This window comes from Alosa sapidissima, chromosome 14, assembly GCF_018492685.1.
Source record: "Alosa sapidissima isolate fAloSap1 chromosome 14, fAloSap1.pri, whole genome shotgun sequence".
NCBI lineage: Eukaryota > Metazoa > Chordata > Actinopteri > Clupeiformes > Clupeidae > Alosa > Alosa sapidissima.
In genome coordinates this window covers 33236425-33252904 of record NC_055970.1, presented here as the reverse complement: position 1 = coordinate 33252904, position 16480 = coordinate 33236425, and the positions used below count along the sequence as shown (strand labels likewise).

The following is a 16480-nucleotide window of genomic DNA, read 5'->3' as shown; positions in this document are numbered from 1 at the left end:
GTGTGTGTGTGTGTGTGTGTGTGTGAGTGTGTGTATGGATGTGTGTGTGCGCGGCGCCATTCGCACCAAGGTCATGTGCTGGGAAAGGTCAGCGCAGACCATAATTGTCTCCGATCAGAGCGGTTCTGTTTCTCCGCAGGACCATATACAGTACATGCAGTGCCGAACCAAGAGCAGAGCCGCAGTGAATGCACCATTCTTAAAAAGTCTGGCCCAGGGGTGAATGCCGATTGTAATAATCTTAATAGCCATGTTTAAAGGGTGACAGCCCATCTTCTAATGAACACAGATTTATTCATGACTTCTTCCACCAGTCCCCATAGTGTGTGCACATGCGGAGTCCCTGATTACAGTTCAAGGTTTTTGTATTTTTGTTGAAAAGTTATTACTGTAATTGAATTTATGGTAATGAGCCAGCTATCACTCACATATGCCTTTGGCTATGGACACAGTTGGAGCCGTAAATCTGGCCCGAACGTCAAAAGATAATGATAATGACGGCTGTTATTATTGCAGCACACTCCCTCAATAGGTAAAATTGATGATCCTCAGTTTATGGCTAGGGTAGTAAAGCTGATTGAATTGAGCCATTCACAAGTTGGTTGGCCACAGATAAAGCGGCAGGAGTTTGGTGGCGTGAGCACAGTCATGGTGTTCCTGTGATCTATCCCTGAGTGTGTCTGCTGCTGCTGCCTGCACTTATGGATAGCTGTCCTTGGGGCACTGACAAATGCAGCGCTCGACTTGATTAGATCTGAGTAGCTCACTGAGCCATGATGTGGCACATAACTGTCCACGAGATGCTGTCTTGTATTATGTTATATGATTCTGAGTGTGTTTATGTCTGTGTGTGTGTGTGTGTGTGTGTGTGTGTGTGTGTGTGTGTGTGTGTGTGTGTGTGTGTGTGTGTTTGTCTGTATTCAGAAGCGGCAGCTCATAACTGTCCTCTAAGATGAGCTATACTGTAGCAGTCTGGGCTCAGGTTCCTCTCTCACCTCTGTGGAGCGCGGCGCCTCCGCTCAGCCCAGAGCTCATTCTCTTGCCGCTGCTCTCCCTGCTAAGCTGGGATTTGTACATCATCAGGCAAGAGAGCTCTTAGATCGAAGGCTTACATTCCCCGCCATGATTGGGCTTGTCCAATTACTTGCTAATACCTAGCGCCAGTTTTGGAGGCGTAGCTTTAGCATGAACACAAAAAATCCCGAGCCCAATCCCCGCTGTGGAACAGACACACAAACAGGTGAGATGAATTACAGACACCACTGTCATCTGTTTCTCCTCCCCGCGGATGAATCCTCAACGCTTGCTAGCGCATTCTCCACCCTTCTGTTTCTGTTTGTTGTAAACATTTCACTGGCAGAGGGTGAGGAATCGCTGAGAAAATACCTGTATGTCACAGACAAACAGATCTCAACGCTTGAATGTGAATATAGCAAGTGCTCATCAGGAGCATTTTTCACAGGCACGGGACGGGGCAGCCAAATGCTCCTGGCAGGTCCTGATTGATACTGGTCATTAGCAGAGCAGTGTTTGCCAGTGGAGGCTCGCCATATGCACTGGTCATACGGGACGACTTGGGCAACCGCAAGCTAGCGCTGACGTCTGTGGCATTCCTCTGACCCTCCACCGTACTCTTGACTGGCACCACTTCCCATCAGGGGGCCTGGCATGGGGTCTGGGCGGGTAAGGATCTTATCTAAAGACCTGTCACTTTGGAGAGGAGAGAAGAGAGGCTTCTCCAGTGCCAGTGCTGTCGTGGGTGGCACTTTTGGCTTGCGTCTCTCGGGCTGAGGAATGTCTCAGGGGCACACTTGAGAGAGAAGGGGAGCTGGAGAGACAGGACTTGTATTATCAGGGCTGCTCCATATCTGCTGGCCCCGGCTGCTTCAGGGCTGCTATTTTTAATCTAGTCCAGCTTATTCCACTCCCATCTCCCTCTCTTTCCCTCCTTCCAATCCTCATCCCCTCACAGGGTGAATCTCTCATTCCCACCCCACCCCCACAACCACCTTCCACACCCTAGCCTTAGACTTGAGCCCTTGCCTAGCAGCTGTGGCATGTGGTGGCCAGGGAAAAACGCGCTGGCGCTGCAGCTATGTCCTCACCCGCATGCCAGATCACTGTCAGGCCAACCAACCTAAATGCTAATTGTTGCCATAGCAGCCCGGGTGTTGTTGTGTCCTAGCACCAGGGAGACAGGCAGACGTGTGTGAAGTATGTTCCTGTATTGTTGTCCACAGTGAGTCAGTAAAAGCGGTGAAGGTGAAAGTCTGCAAGTGCAAGTTGGGCTTTAACCAGTGACCCTGGTGGCTAAAATCATTGAAATTCAATACTGTGCTACAGTTGGTTCTGCGGGCACCTCACTGCTGATGGGTTGGCTATTGATCTGCCGGTTTCGGAGGAAGAATTGAAGTGATTATTTGACCTGAATGTGGCCAGCGGTTTCAGCCAGGCTGCATTGTCTCCAAATACAAAGGCTGACTCCAGCAGATAGATCCACACCCTCCCCAGAATAGAGGAGGTAACGCAGCTGTCTAAATTATTTACTTGGCAGAAGGGACACATTAGATAACAGTGATTCACATTATGCCTTAGAGCCATCAGACATCTCCTAACGGAGAGTAATAGCCTGGCTGTACATGAAACAGCTTACGCCTTTATTCTGGAGAGTTCAGGGAAACTTGCAATGTTGTTTCCCCAAAGACCCAGTGAAAGTGGAACTATTTGTGGGCTCAGAGCTGTCTTCATCGCTTTAGGTTCCACAGTCACAGAGAGTCGATGAGTCGTGGCGATAATTAATTTCCTCAGAGGTTTTGCATGAGGCATGCAGTTGCAATCTTTTGTAACTGCTGTTGGTGATTTAGTGCTGGTGAGACTAGGCATCACTGATTCTAGCTCTGTGATTGCGTAGTTGCGTAGGCAGAGATACAGGGAAGGGAGGTACATTCAATTGTTGAGTCAGTTTTGAGGCTCATCATGAACAGTGCAAGGGTTTTTGTGGGGGTATGTACTGTAGGCAGAGACATGATCAAGCATCAGTCACATGACTTTGTACTTAATCTTGATCAAATAATTGTTCAGCTATGACAGTGTTTGCCAATCATAATATTTGAGCACTGTTCCGAGTTATTTGCAATGTGCTCTATCAAGACTTCCAGCTGCAAACAAAGGACGGGAGAAGTGCAGTCTAAGTCTGATATGGCCTCACTCGCAGGCGGCACTATCGAGACAAAGAGGTCGAGCATGCAGGGAGAAGAATGTGGTCGTTTCTCTCAGGTGACGGCCTAGTTGGCCACCAGCCTGGAATGCACATGCCCGAGCCGTCCACTGTGAAATACTGTCGCATATCACAGCTAAGTCCGGGGAAACGGTTCAAAAGACACTAGAGGTAAACAGCATGAGAGCACAAATAAAAGCAGACCGGGTCCCCTGACACGCAGGTGAGCGTGCTGTACAAATATCTGGATGTGTGCCAGCGCGTGGGGGGAGAGGGAGTAACAGGAGGTTAGTTTTGTTCCACTGTGGAGGAGAATCTCCATGGGCAGAGCCGCGGTCATTTCCTGCTGTTTTTGTGCGCTGCCCCGGTTCTGGACACCACCTGACACCTCGCCTACGGGAACCGGTTCGCTCATGTTCCACAGGAAAAGATACTAATTAGGACCCCTTTTTTTTTGTGTGTCCACAGAACAATAGGAGCTTGATTTCTGTCATGACAGCAGTGTAACCCCTCCACTCATCTCGCTCTCTCTCTCTCTCTCTCTCTCTCTCTCTCTCTCTCTCTCTTTCTCTCTCTTTCTCTCTCTCAGCAACACTTCTTTCTCCTGCAGTCACATGCTCAAAGACTATAACTATATCAATAGCTACTTGGAAACGGATGTTTAGGAAGAGAGTGATGTTTTCTCTGCTTTTTGACAACCAGCTTAATTTTCGACAACATGCCCTGATGAAGACCAAGTGTGGTCGAAACATGTTGGCGTTTTATGCTATAGATTAGCCAGTAACAAATAAAGGCTTTTTAAATATACCTTCCTCAGTCACCTTTCCTGGAGTGCCTGGATTGCTTTCCTTTTCAACCAGCTTGAGAAAATGCATCAGAATGCAGCGGGGCTTCACAAGTGTGGAGGTGATCTTACACTCTGGGGAGGACTGGAGACTGGAGGTTCTGTTGAGTTTCATCACATGGATGAGGCTGTGTGGAAGGCAGATGTGTGAGTGGTGCTTTGGGGATGGTAGTAATAAGTGCAGGGCCTAGGAATGGGGGCTTTTGTGTGGATGGCGCTGCCATGCTTGTTTGGTTGCTACACTTAGCTGGAGCTCTGAGTGAAGGTTCTTGGCACCAAACAGGCAGTAAACCGCCACTAAAATGCTCAATTTCCTACACACATTTCACACTGTCAACAACATGATTGGATACAAGTATTTCATTCCCAACAGTCGTGACAAAATAACGTGTTTAGATCGGTCTGGTTTTGACCTTACAAATGTCACCTTGCCATCAATCTTCATTTTCTGTTTGCCCCCCTGCGCTTTGTCACCATCAGGATCACATTTACTCTGCCCGTGGAGATGGATTGATGGAATGGCCGACGTGATGATTTAAGAGGGACGTTTAGGGATCCCTTCTCTGCTCTCTCAGATCGTGCTTGCGCAACGCCACCCGTGAATCATGGGTAATTTCTGTCTCCGCAGAAAGTTCAGAGTTCATCGCTAGCCCTGCCCGTAGTCATTTGATGTCACCATGACCCGTGTGATGTTTGGAAAACTCTTCAGGCCAATTCTGCAGACAGGCTGGCTTGTCAGTAAAGAGGATTCTATTACAGCTATAAAGACCTGTCAGCCATCTCCGATGGGGAAAAAAACACTTTACATGCTCGGTGCTGTCCAACATGTCGTCATGAGAACATGCTGTTAATGCTTTATTTGGCCCTGGCTGCAGTATTCCTGTTCCAGACTGTTTGATTGGACCATGTCATGACAAGTAATCTCTTTTACAATCAGTCCATTTTGTTGGACATATCTCAGGGTTGATGTAATGTGAGAGAGAACCTTGGTTTAGTTCTGTTCAATCTTTGCTTTAATTCACTGGTTTGATACTGTGGACTTACATGTGTGCAGTGACCCTCAGACTACATCATTCACGGCAGTGCCTGAGACGGCTGGCATTGTGCCACTGCAGTGCTAACTGCACAGACACGGAGGTGCCACTGCAGCACCTGGAAAGACAGAGACACCAGCGCCTCTCGCCCTAACCGGCTAATATGACTGGGTGTGCTGGCGCTCTTTCATTGAGATAGCATTTCATAATCATTTGGTCATTAGCCAGTTCACGGAATCAGTAGGATGCCTCATTCATAGCAGAAAAGGAGATGCTGCAAAAAAACTGCTATTTTTTTTAATTTCCTTTATTTCTGTCGTTTTCGGTGAGGTATATTTCTTCAGTTACATTTCATTATAGCTTAAGTTTTGCTTTTGTCTTTTGTTCTTTCTATGGATGCAAAAGGAGTACAAGTTTGTTTCTGTCCCATTCCACCTGTCTCATGTCAATCTCAGAGTCCAGATCAAACTACTGTAAGTGTGTTTACAAGGTCACCTCCTGAATGTCTGTGAGCTTGCGGCCCATAAAGTGAATTGCCTCCAGTATTTCTGTTTGGTGGCTGAGTGGCCCGCCAGTCTGTTTTGGATTGGATTAAAAGCTCATTTGTCCTCGCCTGGCATGGCTGTGTCAAAGCGGTTCTGGGCATTTAGTCAAGAATTCTGCTGCTCATTCATTATTAAAGGTCTTTTGGGGTATTTCTATACCTTGTGACTGGTTGGGAGTCACTTGGCAGTTGGTTGAATTGTGTGTTCTTTTCTCCGTTGCTCATTGACTGTAACCCATATGCTGGCCCAGAGGGATGTGTGCCATATTGAAAAAAGAAAATAAAACAACAACCCAAGTCCCAGCGTCTGTGACGGCCGTGACCTGAGTGGAGCGGGCTGACCTGAAGCGTCTGCTCCGTCCTCTTGCAGCTCAGTTCAGCTCAGCCGTACAGACAGGCTCTGACGGCTTAACTCGACCGCCAGTGACCCTGCGGGCCCACAAGCATGAAAATAAATAGCCCTTCTGCCAGCACTGCGGTGGCAGAGTGGCACTAGCTGGAGACATGTGACGCGATGTGACGGCGGTGACAGCAGAATGCGAGCCACCAGAAATGGTGTGTGTGTGTGTGTGTGTGTGCGCGCCTGTGTGCACGCCTGTGTGTGTGTGTTTGTCTGTGTGTTTGTGTGTGTGTGTGAGAGAGAGACAGAATGGGGAGTGTTTCTCTGTTTGTCCTTGCAAGTCTGTTCACACCTTCAGATCCTGCTGCTGCTGCTGCTGCTGTCCAGTGCTGATAAACAGAGAAGCAGAGAAACTGGGTTTGCACTCTGTAGCAACACCAAGCAAGTCTTTCAGCTTATTATACCTGTAGGGATAGTGAAAGGTGTTTTGTATTGTACCATATCTAGAATTTCTCTTTGTGTGGTTTAGGTCTGACATTCTTGTTTATAATTTTAAGCTAGCTTCTTCTGTCTTGTGTTACATAACCTTTATGATCAGTCTGTTATGAGCCCTGCCAAGTATTGTCACCCTGTCAGTGTTGACTACAAACCACTCCCCGGTGTCACAGATAGTCACCAAGGGCTCTGGATAGGACCAGTTTTTGTGTCATGGAAACGTGTTCTTTTTGTTCTTCTACAGTACATACAACGATCTCTGTAAGGTGTTCTCATCTTACCTGCACTTGTCACTTTCCTGCCACATATGCCCTAAGGATACCATTATGGAAACTTTGCTTCATCACAAAACTTTCATGACTTCCAGCCCTTGCAGAGCTTGACTTCTGAGGATTATCCACTGCATTGATGCCACTACAGACCACAGCCTATCTCTTCACAGGAGATCTCTCTGTTGAATGACATCCTCATTGTTTTCTGTAATGTTGTGCTCACTTGAATCTCTCTTTTTCTCCTCTTCCTCTTCAGGACGAACTCCCGCATGTCCAAACCACCGCCAGACCACAGGCCACCCAGCATGGTCAGTGAGACCTCCACAGCTGTGACCACATCCACAGTGGACGCCACTTCAGGGTCTAAGGTGAGCTGACCTTTGGGATCACAGGTGACATGAGCTCAGGGTTAATAGTGTTGTCCTCAACTGATTCAGAACCTCCCAGGTGCTACCATTTCACTGCAGCCCCTTATCTGGATTTATACAGCGGCCATCTTTGATTGACTCTCAATCAATTCTGTGTAGTTCTTTTTTTCGGTGTAACGGGATGCAGAGAATTTGTTTAATCTTCTCTTGCATTGTACCTCTTATTTTGATTAATGGCCTTAGGCATTAATAGGTTAGTGATTTTTTTTCCCCTCTTACCACCTGCAATAGTGATTGAATTTCTGCTGCAGTCTGGCAGACTGGCCACACACCGCACAGCAGTGTTGCGTCTGTGTGTGTGTTGACTAGAACTGTTTATGCAGTTTGGGCTGCGCCGCTGCAGAGGCTGGGAGAAGTGATTCACTGCAGAGTGATTACAGCGTCACTGATACAAGCAACGCGCCAAAGGGCCCAGATATGTGTTCAGCACAAAAGATGTCCAACAAAACACCCTGGAGCCAGGCAATAATAGCTATTCTATGCAAGCAAGATAAATCTCACAGTAACTGTGAGGGGTGCTTCGCCTCATTAATTTCAAAACACTTGCCAGGCTCTAGAGAGTGAGTGTTTGTGTGTCTGTCTCTGTGTGTGTGTTTGTTGGGGGGGGGGGTGCACAATGCATAGAGTAATTACGTTCTGAACATATTGTTGCTGAAATTGTTATGTTGGTCATCTTTCATCTTTCAGTCAAATCATGTAATGGTTGGTGGATGGCAGGTGGATTGTTAAGAGTAGTTTTTATGAATTACAGTTGTTATAAAATGTCAGGTCCAGGTCTTTCTACTCATCAAATTGTCACCTCTGTGACTCCCACCTGACTGTCCTGCTGCGGTGCAGTGCGGTGCGCTAGGGGCACATCTGACACCCTGCCCATCTGGAGAGCCATTCAATCGGCAAGGGAAGCTGCCGGAACTGGGACCATGCCAGCCCCGGCTGGCACCCTGTACCCTCACATCTCTGCCCACTGACATTGGTCTTGGATGGGATGCCATCCCCCACACATGTAGCTGGTGTTGACACCTGGCGGTGTGAATATACAGCTTTGGCTGGAGCAAGATAGCTTGTCACCCTATGAGGACCACAGAGGCCTGCTGTCGGCTGGCGGATCAGTGTCAGTGTTGTATGAGGTTTGACAGGCGGATCAATCAATCCCCGAGCTTCAGGTTGATGATGCTAGCCTAGCATTGCCCATTTAATGGATCTGAGGCAGTAGTTCCTCACTTTCTCCAAGTCTCTATAATATCTCCAAAGTTCAAATACATTTCACTGAACACAAAAACATCACTCAGAGCTGTTCCCTGTTTGTCACACTCCACAAGGTGTCTGGAAGCTACCTGCATCTGTAATTATGTCTCTAGAGATTAGTCTTTTGTCTCTGTGCTTTACAGTTTGCTGGTATAACATAAACAACCACTCTTTTGTGGTTTGTCATTCATTTGATCCTTTTTATCAGGGAAAAGACGATAGTTGAACATGACCTGAGCTCATTTCAGACCATATATTCACACATACTGTAGTGACACTCATTTGATGCCTTATGCTGGTTGTGCTGACATAGTAAGTTATGCTGGTTCCTATGAAAGAGGATCAGCACTGTGAAATAGATACCTGATGTATTGCTACGGCTCATGTGTATATCTATTTATAAGCAATGAATATTCCATTTGCAGTAGAAAGATCGGTGAACCACTCTTAAGAGCTTGTTACCACAATAAGTATTTGTATTTCCAAGAGTAGAGTATTTCCATTCACAAGTAGAGTATTTCCATTCACATGGGCTGAGTTAGGAATTTAAATATTATTTCTGGTGTCTTCTTTTACTGTAGTTGACCAGTTAATTCATGTTTTGCTATCTTGGGTTGGGTGACATTTCAAGGGTTCTAACCTTGCTTTCACACCTAGTATTTTCTGTCCCTAGAGAGCTTTAAAGGATGGTGCCGTCAGCTGGAGAGCAACACACACACACACACACACACACACACACACACACACACACACACACACACACATGCAGAGTTTTAAATGGAGGCCTGGTGCAGAGGCAGGCAGTAGCAGATGTAAGCGTCTCTGAGCTGATATTTAGTTTTGCTCAGCCGAGCGTTCATCTGAACACGCTGAGAGAATGAGAGCGGGGGGTGGGGTGGGGGGGGAGGGGAGGGGAGGGGGGCAGGGTGGCCAAGACAGAGTGGGCCCAGGACAAAATGTTGCTCAGGGCCTCGTGAAGCCCAGCTAGAGAGTGTGATTATGCTGCTTACATTCCTTATACTGTAGGTGCTCCGCTGCGGTAGCATTTTATGGAGGACCAAAGTGCTGTTGACCAGGAGTGGGGATCACAAAATGTCAATGCCTGCTGGCTTTCTCTGAGTCCTAAGATCTCAGCCCTTATAACTTGATACCTGCATTGCATAAAACCTCTCCCATAGTACCCTTCAGGTCCTAATGAACCAATTGAAATTCCAGATGTGCTGTATTGCAGAAACATCCACATGCTGTGGGAGGAGGTGTGTGTGTGTGTGTGTGGGGGGGGGGGGGGTCAGAAGATTGATGTGTAATGGGGTGCGGCAGTTTATTATGTGTTGCATTTGTGTGTAGCAATTGTTGTTCAGTGCTCGGTGTTTGTGGATGTTGTGGCGGAGAACAGATGGTGTGGAGGTGTTTATGAGCGGACAAATGGGCTGCTTTGTCTTTTCTCCCCTCAGGTCTCCAGGAGCATTGGGAAGGTGCACAGCTTTGGGAAGAGGGAGCAAGCAATCAAGAGGAACCCCAACATGCCTGTGGTGGTCCGGGGATGGCTCTACAAACAGGTGAAGGGACTTAAGATATCTCATCTTGGTATCTTGTGTGTGTGTTTGTGTGTGTGTGTGAGCATGAGCGTCTGTCTGTGCATGCATGTGTTTCTGTCTGTGGCTGGGTGGATGTGGTATGTGAGGAATTGGTTCACATGTTTCTTTGTGTCTATATTCTATAAATTGCGTGTGTGTGTGTGTGTGTGTGTGTGTGTGTGTGTGTGTGTGTGTGTGTGTATATATGCATGTGTGTGTGTATGTTCATGTGTGCACATAGGGAGCCATGTTATCATGGTTTTAATGAACATTGTGATCACTCACCATAGTTCAGTAATGAGTCCCCTGTGTGCACAGCGAGACCTGGTGATTCTGTCAACATGATAGACCATCAGAGCGTGACCATGCTTGTTGTTTGTGTTTGTGTGTGTGCGTGTGTGTGTGTGTGCGTGTGTGCGTGTGCGGGCTACACAAACACGCCTGCTAAACAGTCACGATTTCCATTATAGCAAGCCTCAGTGGCCCTCTACAGATAAGACTGATTGTAAGTCAAGCCAAACAAGAAGCACGTTAGGATGCCACACAGTATAATCGGTCCATTTTGAATACTTGTGTGTGTGGGTGTGTGCGTGTGTGTGGGAGTGGGAGTGGGTGACGGATCGCTTAAGTGTGTATTTGATTGAGCTGAGGTAACCAGAGTCTCATATCATGGGCCACAAACACGTAATGAATGTTTGGGTAGTGAATGTAGCAATCATGGCTAAACACTAATGAAACACTAATGAATGGACCTGGACTGGGGAAGTGAGAAGTCCTAGCTCTGCCTGCAGGCAAAGGAACACACACACACACACACACACACACACACACACACACACATGCCTCTTCGATGGAGGGCAGAGCAGCTGGCTGAATTCAATTCAATTAGAGTATACATAATGGGTATGCATGAGACCCCATGCTTTTATCATCTCTCCTCTTCCCTCCCCTCCTCTCCTTTCCTCTTCCCTTCTCTTCTCCTCATCCTCTCCTTTCCTCTTCCCTTCTCTTCTCCTCATCCTCTCCTTTCCTCTTCCCTTCTCTTCTCCTCATCCTCTCCTTTCCTCTCCCCTTCTCTCCTCATCATCCTCTTCTCCTCTCCTGGATCTGTAAAATCGCAGCTCCCCTGCTAATGCGTCTAATTAAAATGCAATGCAACCCTTTTTGTGTTCTCACCTCCAGGACAGCTCCGGAATGAGGCTGTGGAAGCGCAAGTGGTTCGTGTTGTCTGATTACTGCCTCTTCTATTACAAAGGTGAGTCACCACGGCAACCGCCCGTCTGCGACACTCAAAATCAATTTGCTGCGGCACGGTGAGTCGATCCAAGTGGGCACAGAGTTGTCAGGAGTTTTGGAATCAGTTTCGCCAGGCCCCTCTTTAGATGCAATTAAGTCGATCCCAGAGCACAACTTTTAATTACCGTACAAGGCACACTGAAACTGCACGGGCCCTCCCTCACATATTCAATCTGACTTTAGATTCCAAGAGTGGGATGACTTCAAAGGAAACTTTGGCATTAGTTCATGTGCATTTTTAGATACTTAACCTGCTCCTTTCTGTTCATTACTGTGGGGGAAAACACCCTAATGAGATGCAGTGCTGATGCATAACCTCCCGCGCGTGTGCGCTGTAAAAGTGGCAACCTTGCTGAAATCATCCATCAACGGCACAGCGCGGCGCTCATTTACTAGCCTTGTGCACCCCACCCACCCCCACCCCTGTGTCCCCCCTCACATCTACATGCAGTCAGGCAGTGCAGCGCTGGAACTGCCCTCCATGGGGAGGCTCACCTTGAAAACCCCTTGAATTATTTCTGACCCAATGCAGCCCATAAATCCAGCCTCTCTGCTACTGCTGCTGCTGCTGCTGATGATGCTGATGATGATGTGTGTGTTACTATCCCTACAGCTGCTTGGACTCATGCATCAAGCCTCATCTATAGGTGGGGACTGTCCACTGCTCACTCTGATGTATGACATGCCATCGGAGCTCTGAGGGGTCAGGGGTCAGGGGGGAGGGTGTCATGCGGGCAGCTTTGACTGACGGTTGTCATTCTTGTCCACCCAACAGACAGCCGAGAGGAGACAGTCCTGGGCAGCATTCCCCTCCCTAGCTACGTCATCTCACCGGTGGAGCCAGACGACCACATCAGCCGCAAGTACGCCTTTAAGGTAAGTTGCTCCGCCCCCTCACTGCTGATAGGCCAGTAGGCTTTATGGTCAGCCCAATCCCCCAACGTGTCAAAACATAAACACTAGCTACACAACTTTGTGAACAACTCCAGCTATTTCACAAGGCAGTACCAACTTGTGGCCCTGAAAATATGACTGAAAGTTTATCACCTTCTAAAAGTTCACTGTCCACTCGCTAACTGGCCAGTCGTAGTCAGGCATTAATTGGCCAGACCAGTGGGGTGCTTAGTGGCTGGGGAGGCCGTGGCCCTCATTATCTGTGCCTGTGTGACGGGCATTGGCAGAGCCCACAGCAGTGTGCCCTCTGATGCCCGCTGAATGGCTGCTGTCATGCGGACGGTGCAGTGGCAAAAAGGCTCCGGTTCCCACTGCCAAGACAGAACCGCCGCGTTGCCTCACCGGACTATTAAACAGCAGCCATGGATGCAGTTATCAAAGCACTCAGTAGGAGATTTGGTTACTTCCTCAAAGGACAGTATAAGTTTGCTGGTGCGGCATAAAAGACATTTGAAGCGAAACATTTACTATGAAAGTAAACAAAGCATTAGCAGACTTATCTCTGTTTGGTGTGTTTTGACAACTGTAGGGTTTATGCCATCAATCCTCAATTCTAATTAGGATAGAAAGCAGGAAGTTAAACAAGGAGACAGCCTGCATCATATTTCAGTCTTGCTGCAACATTGACCTCAGGAAACAGGCAGAGTCAAAATGATTTCCCCTACTCATCAGTGCTAGAAACATACCCTGTTTGTCTGCATGCACCATAATAAACATTTTTAATTAGTGCTTTAGAAAAGTTTTATTTATCTCCTTTGTCATGATGCTCCTTTAAAAGACTCCTTAAGAGGCTCCTTTGAAAAATGTCTTTAATTATCAATAGCCTTCAATTGTCCGATCAATGTGTGAGTGCTTCTGTGTGTGTGTGTGTGTGAGTGTGCCTTGGTAATTGTGTTGATAATCTGCTGTGATATCTATGGGCTGTGCAATAACGGCCAGATTGTGTTCACATAAGCCAGCGTGTGTGTGGGTTGGCCATGCTGGTGGCCCAGAATGACCCCCCGTCTGTTAGGCCCGGCCGGGCCGCTCTCCGCCTTCTGCTTCTGTGCTCCAGATGCATGGCATATTGTTATCAGTGTTTAGACCAGCCCGCGCGCGGGTGGGCCAGCAGTGGACCTATCCTGTGATGTTGGTGTGTGTGTGTGTGTTTGTGTGTGTCTGTGTCTGTGTCTGTGTCTGTGTGTGTGTGTGTCTGTGTCTGTGTGTGTGTCTGTGTCTGTGTCTGTGTCTGTGTCTATCTGTCCGCTACGTTGTGAAATTTGTCTTTGCATGCAACATGTTAAACCATCAATAATTAACATGCAAGGGTGGGCTGTGTCAGTGGTCTCACAAGCACTCAGGTGCTCACTCACGCTCCCTCCCCTCTGCCTGGAGCGATATGGCAGCCTACTGTAGCTTGGGCCTCTCTGAAGTGTTAGTTTGGATCCATTGGCTGGAAGTTCTGTGCATTGCAGTATTTCACTTGGTTACCTCATCCAAAACAACAAAGCAAGGAAGTGCCACACCCTCATACATTTGGTGTATATGAGCCAAGCCAAATGGAAAATTGTTTATATTCCTGGTAGCCGTTCCTATAAATACATCCCAGTGTAATATTTACTGTATGTTCAGCTGAACTGTGCTGATAACCAGACGTGGAGAAGCAGAAGACAGGTTGTCTGTGGTCTGTGCTCCATTCCATGTCTGTCAGTGCCACAGTGTCATGAGCAGTGCTAGCGCTAGCGTGTGCTAGCCCGTCTCCCATGCTGGATCCCCCCATGCTGGAAGCCCGCTGCATGCCTTCTCCACCCTCTTCTCTTCTCCACTTTCCCAGGCCTGGCATGGGATCATCATTATCTTTGGATCTGAGTGTGTGGCCAAGTGAAGTGGAGCCGTTAACAGACCTTTAGAGAGTTTATTTGTTCGAGCCGCTGAATCGTGAATTTATTTTAACTCCCTAAACAGGTATTTACTCGCCTGGAGCAAAAGGTTAAGTAATTTTACGACGCCTCTGCAGGGTAATCAATTTCGACTTAACCTTTAAGAATTGGACAACAAACAAACCTTCCGGCACGCTGAAACCCTCCTGCTCCGTTATCAGTCAGGGTGTGCCAGTCAAGGTTTGAAGGAAGGGGGTGCTTTGCTCCTTATGTATTAAAAGGACCGTACACACACACAGCACCTCCCCCCTCCTCTACAGTGCCAAGCAGTGCCCCTCTCACGAGCCACAGAGTGGCGGGCTGGAGGAATGTGGGTGTGGATGCCTGCAGGCTCGTCAGACGCCCCTCTGTTTTATTCCCTTTGTACCAGCACGGCTCCCTCTGGGCCTTGTGTGTAAGCCATGGGGACTCATCCCACCCACCAGCCTGCCCTCGTCAGCAGCCCCTTTACAGCGCATGCCAGCTTCATAGCATACCATTACTATGACAATAGTGCCTGCAGGTGGATTCATTATACATGGGCTGGGGAGAGAGGTGCGGCACCCATTCTCTGATGTCTCCCTCTTCTGCTCGTCGTGCCCAGCGGTGGTGTACGATGGGGGGGGGGGGCAGTAATTAGCCTGTGGTAATTAGCTAACGTGTACGGGAGAGGCCTCCACTCCCCTCTGGTCCCCACCAGCTACTCTGTCTAATGGAGATGGAGATTTAATGGAAGCAGTCAGGTAGCTGTGAGCATACAGCATCAGTACGTCTGGTTTCTTTGGGAGGGTTTCACTGAGGACCGAATCTGCAGTGTTTGTCTTGGATTAGTGTGTGATGGGTTTGGCTTGTATCACCTTGGAGTGTTTTGTGAGGGCTTTTTTTTGTGGCTCGGGCATCTGTTTTAAGTTTAAGGCTGGTGGAAGCCGTCAGTGGATACCATAAACAGATACCCTGTTTCTGTCTGTTCAAAGAGATTGGTTACAGGCCAGCTGGCTATTTCTCATTGCGCGGTGTAGATTTCAAGAGAAGAGAGATGGGTACGGTGGCCATATGTGACCCCCTTTCCCTCTGATGCTCTTATTATATCAACCAATGCTATCAAACTATCCCATCAGCTTCTCATACTGGAGACCTCAACAGTATTCAATGGTGAAACGAATTGTTGAAACCAAGTCACTGACTTAATACACCATAAAGGACTACGCAGCAGATTGTGTTCATGCTCAATGAAATTTTAGAACTGTACATTGCTTTTCTTTAGTGCCTAGAAATAGAATTTCCTACATGCAAACCTTGCCTCAGGCTACCTTCTGTTAGCATAGCAGAAATCATAACAACAGAAAAATCATTGAAGAATGCTGTGTGCTCTACTGTGCTGCAGGTACAGTATATCCTATATAAGGAGACATGTGTGGGGTATAGAGGATCTGCCTCCGAGACCAGCCCCTGGCACCCTAACTTCACCCTTGTGCTGTCGCGTGTGTAGTGTTGTGTTCTGGTGTGCTGTTCCTTGCTCCTTGCCAGCTTGCTGTTTGTAGCGCTAATGGTGTAACAGTCCCTCCAATTAACACCCCACAGAGTTGGTCACAAACTACCAGCGACCCCAAAAGGGCCACAGGATCTGTCTGGTTTACTCTCGGGTTTGCTATGAAACTTCTTTTGACTTTTGGCCAATGATGACTCCTCTTCTTCTGTTCAACTCAACTCACTGTGTTTCTCTCGTTCCCTACTGGCGGATTGCCCCCCCTCCCCCCCTCCTCCTGGTGGCACCTGGTGGGGGCACTTTTGGGAGCGCGCCCGTCTCTCCTGGAGGCCTCCCCGAGACACTCAGGCGCCCTCTTGCATGAATAGGTATTTGATTTCACTTCATTCTCATCCCGGGACCATCTCCATCACCCAACACCTGTCCTCCACCCTCCTCCACCCGCACCCCACCCCACCCACCAGAGCGGTGAAAGGGTGCAGGGGATGCACATTTCAGCTATGTGCATTGTCAGTTTTTTCACCCCCCATATTGCATGCTGTGTTTTACCTGAAGGAGGGCAAAAACCAGTGTTGATTTTATTAAAACCCACCTAATGAGACGTCCACAAGGCCTCATTGGGCCCTCGGCAGCTAATTGTGCTGAAACGCTGAATTGACATTCCCCTTCATGTTTTGGCCCAAAACCATTATGCTAATGTCCTGCTGCAGGTCAGCACTGGTATTTGCCCGCTCCTTGCCCGTCAGCATCACCGTGTCTCGTGTCGTGGCTGGCGCTAGCAAGCTAGCGTGGGCTAGTGGTCTCTGTCGTGCTGATTCTCCACCCTACTCTCTGCACCACATCCCCACAC

At 48.1% G+C, this 16480-nt stretch overlaps 1 protein-coding gene across 19 annotated transcripts in view; it reads left to right on the top strand.

Annotated features, from left to right (window-relative positions):
* The window catches only part of plekha7b (pleckstrin homology domain containing, family A member 7b), a 92836-nt gene that overhangs the window by 43393 nt on the left and 32963 nt on the right, over nt 1–16480 (top strand). For 18 of the 19 annotated variants that reach the window (XM_042061568.1, XM_042061566.1, XM_042061565.1 and 15 more), the window contains 4 exons: nt 7003–7114; nt 9874–9978; nt 11179–11251; nt 12068–12168. In XM_042061568.1, the coding sequence (XP_041917502.1) occupies nt 7003–7114; nt 9874–9978; nt 11179–11251; nt 12068–12168 (391 nt within the window). The other variant, XM_042061582.1, reaches the window with a different exon arrangement.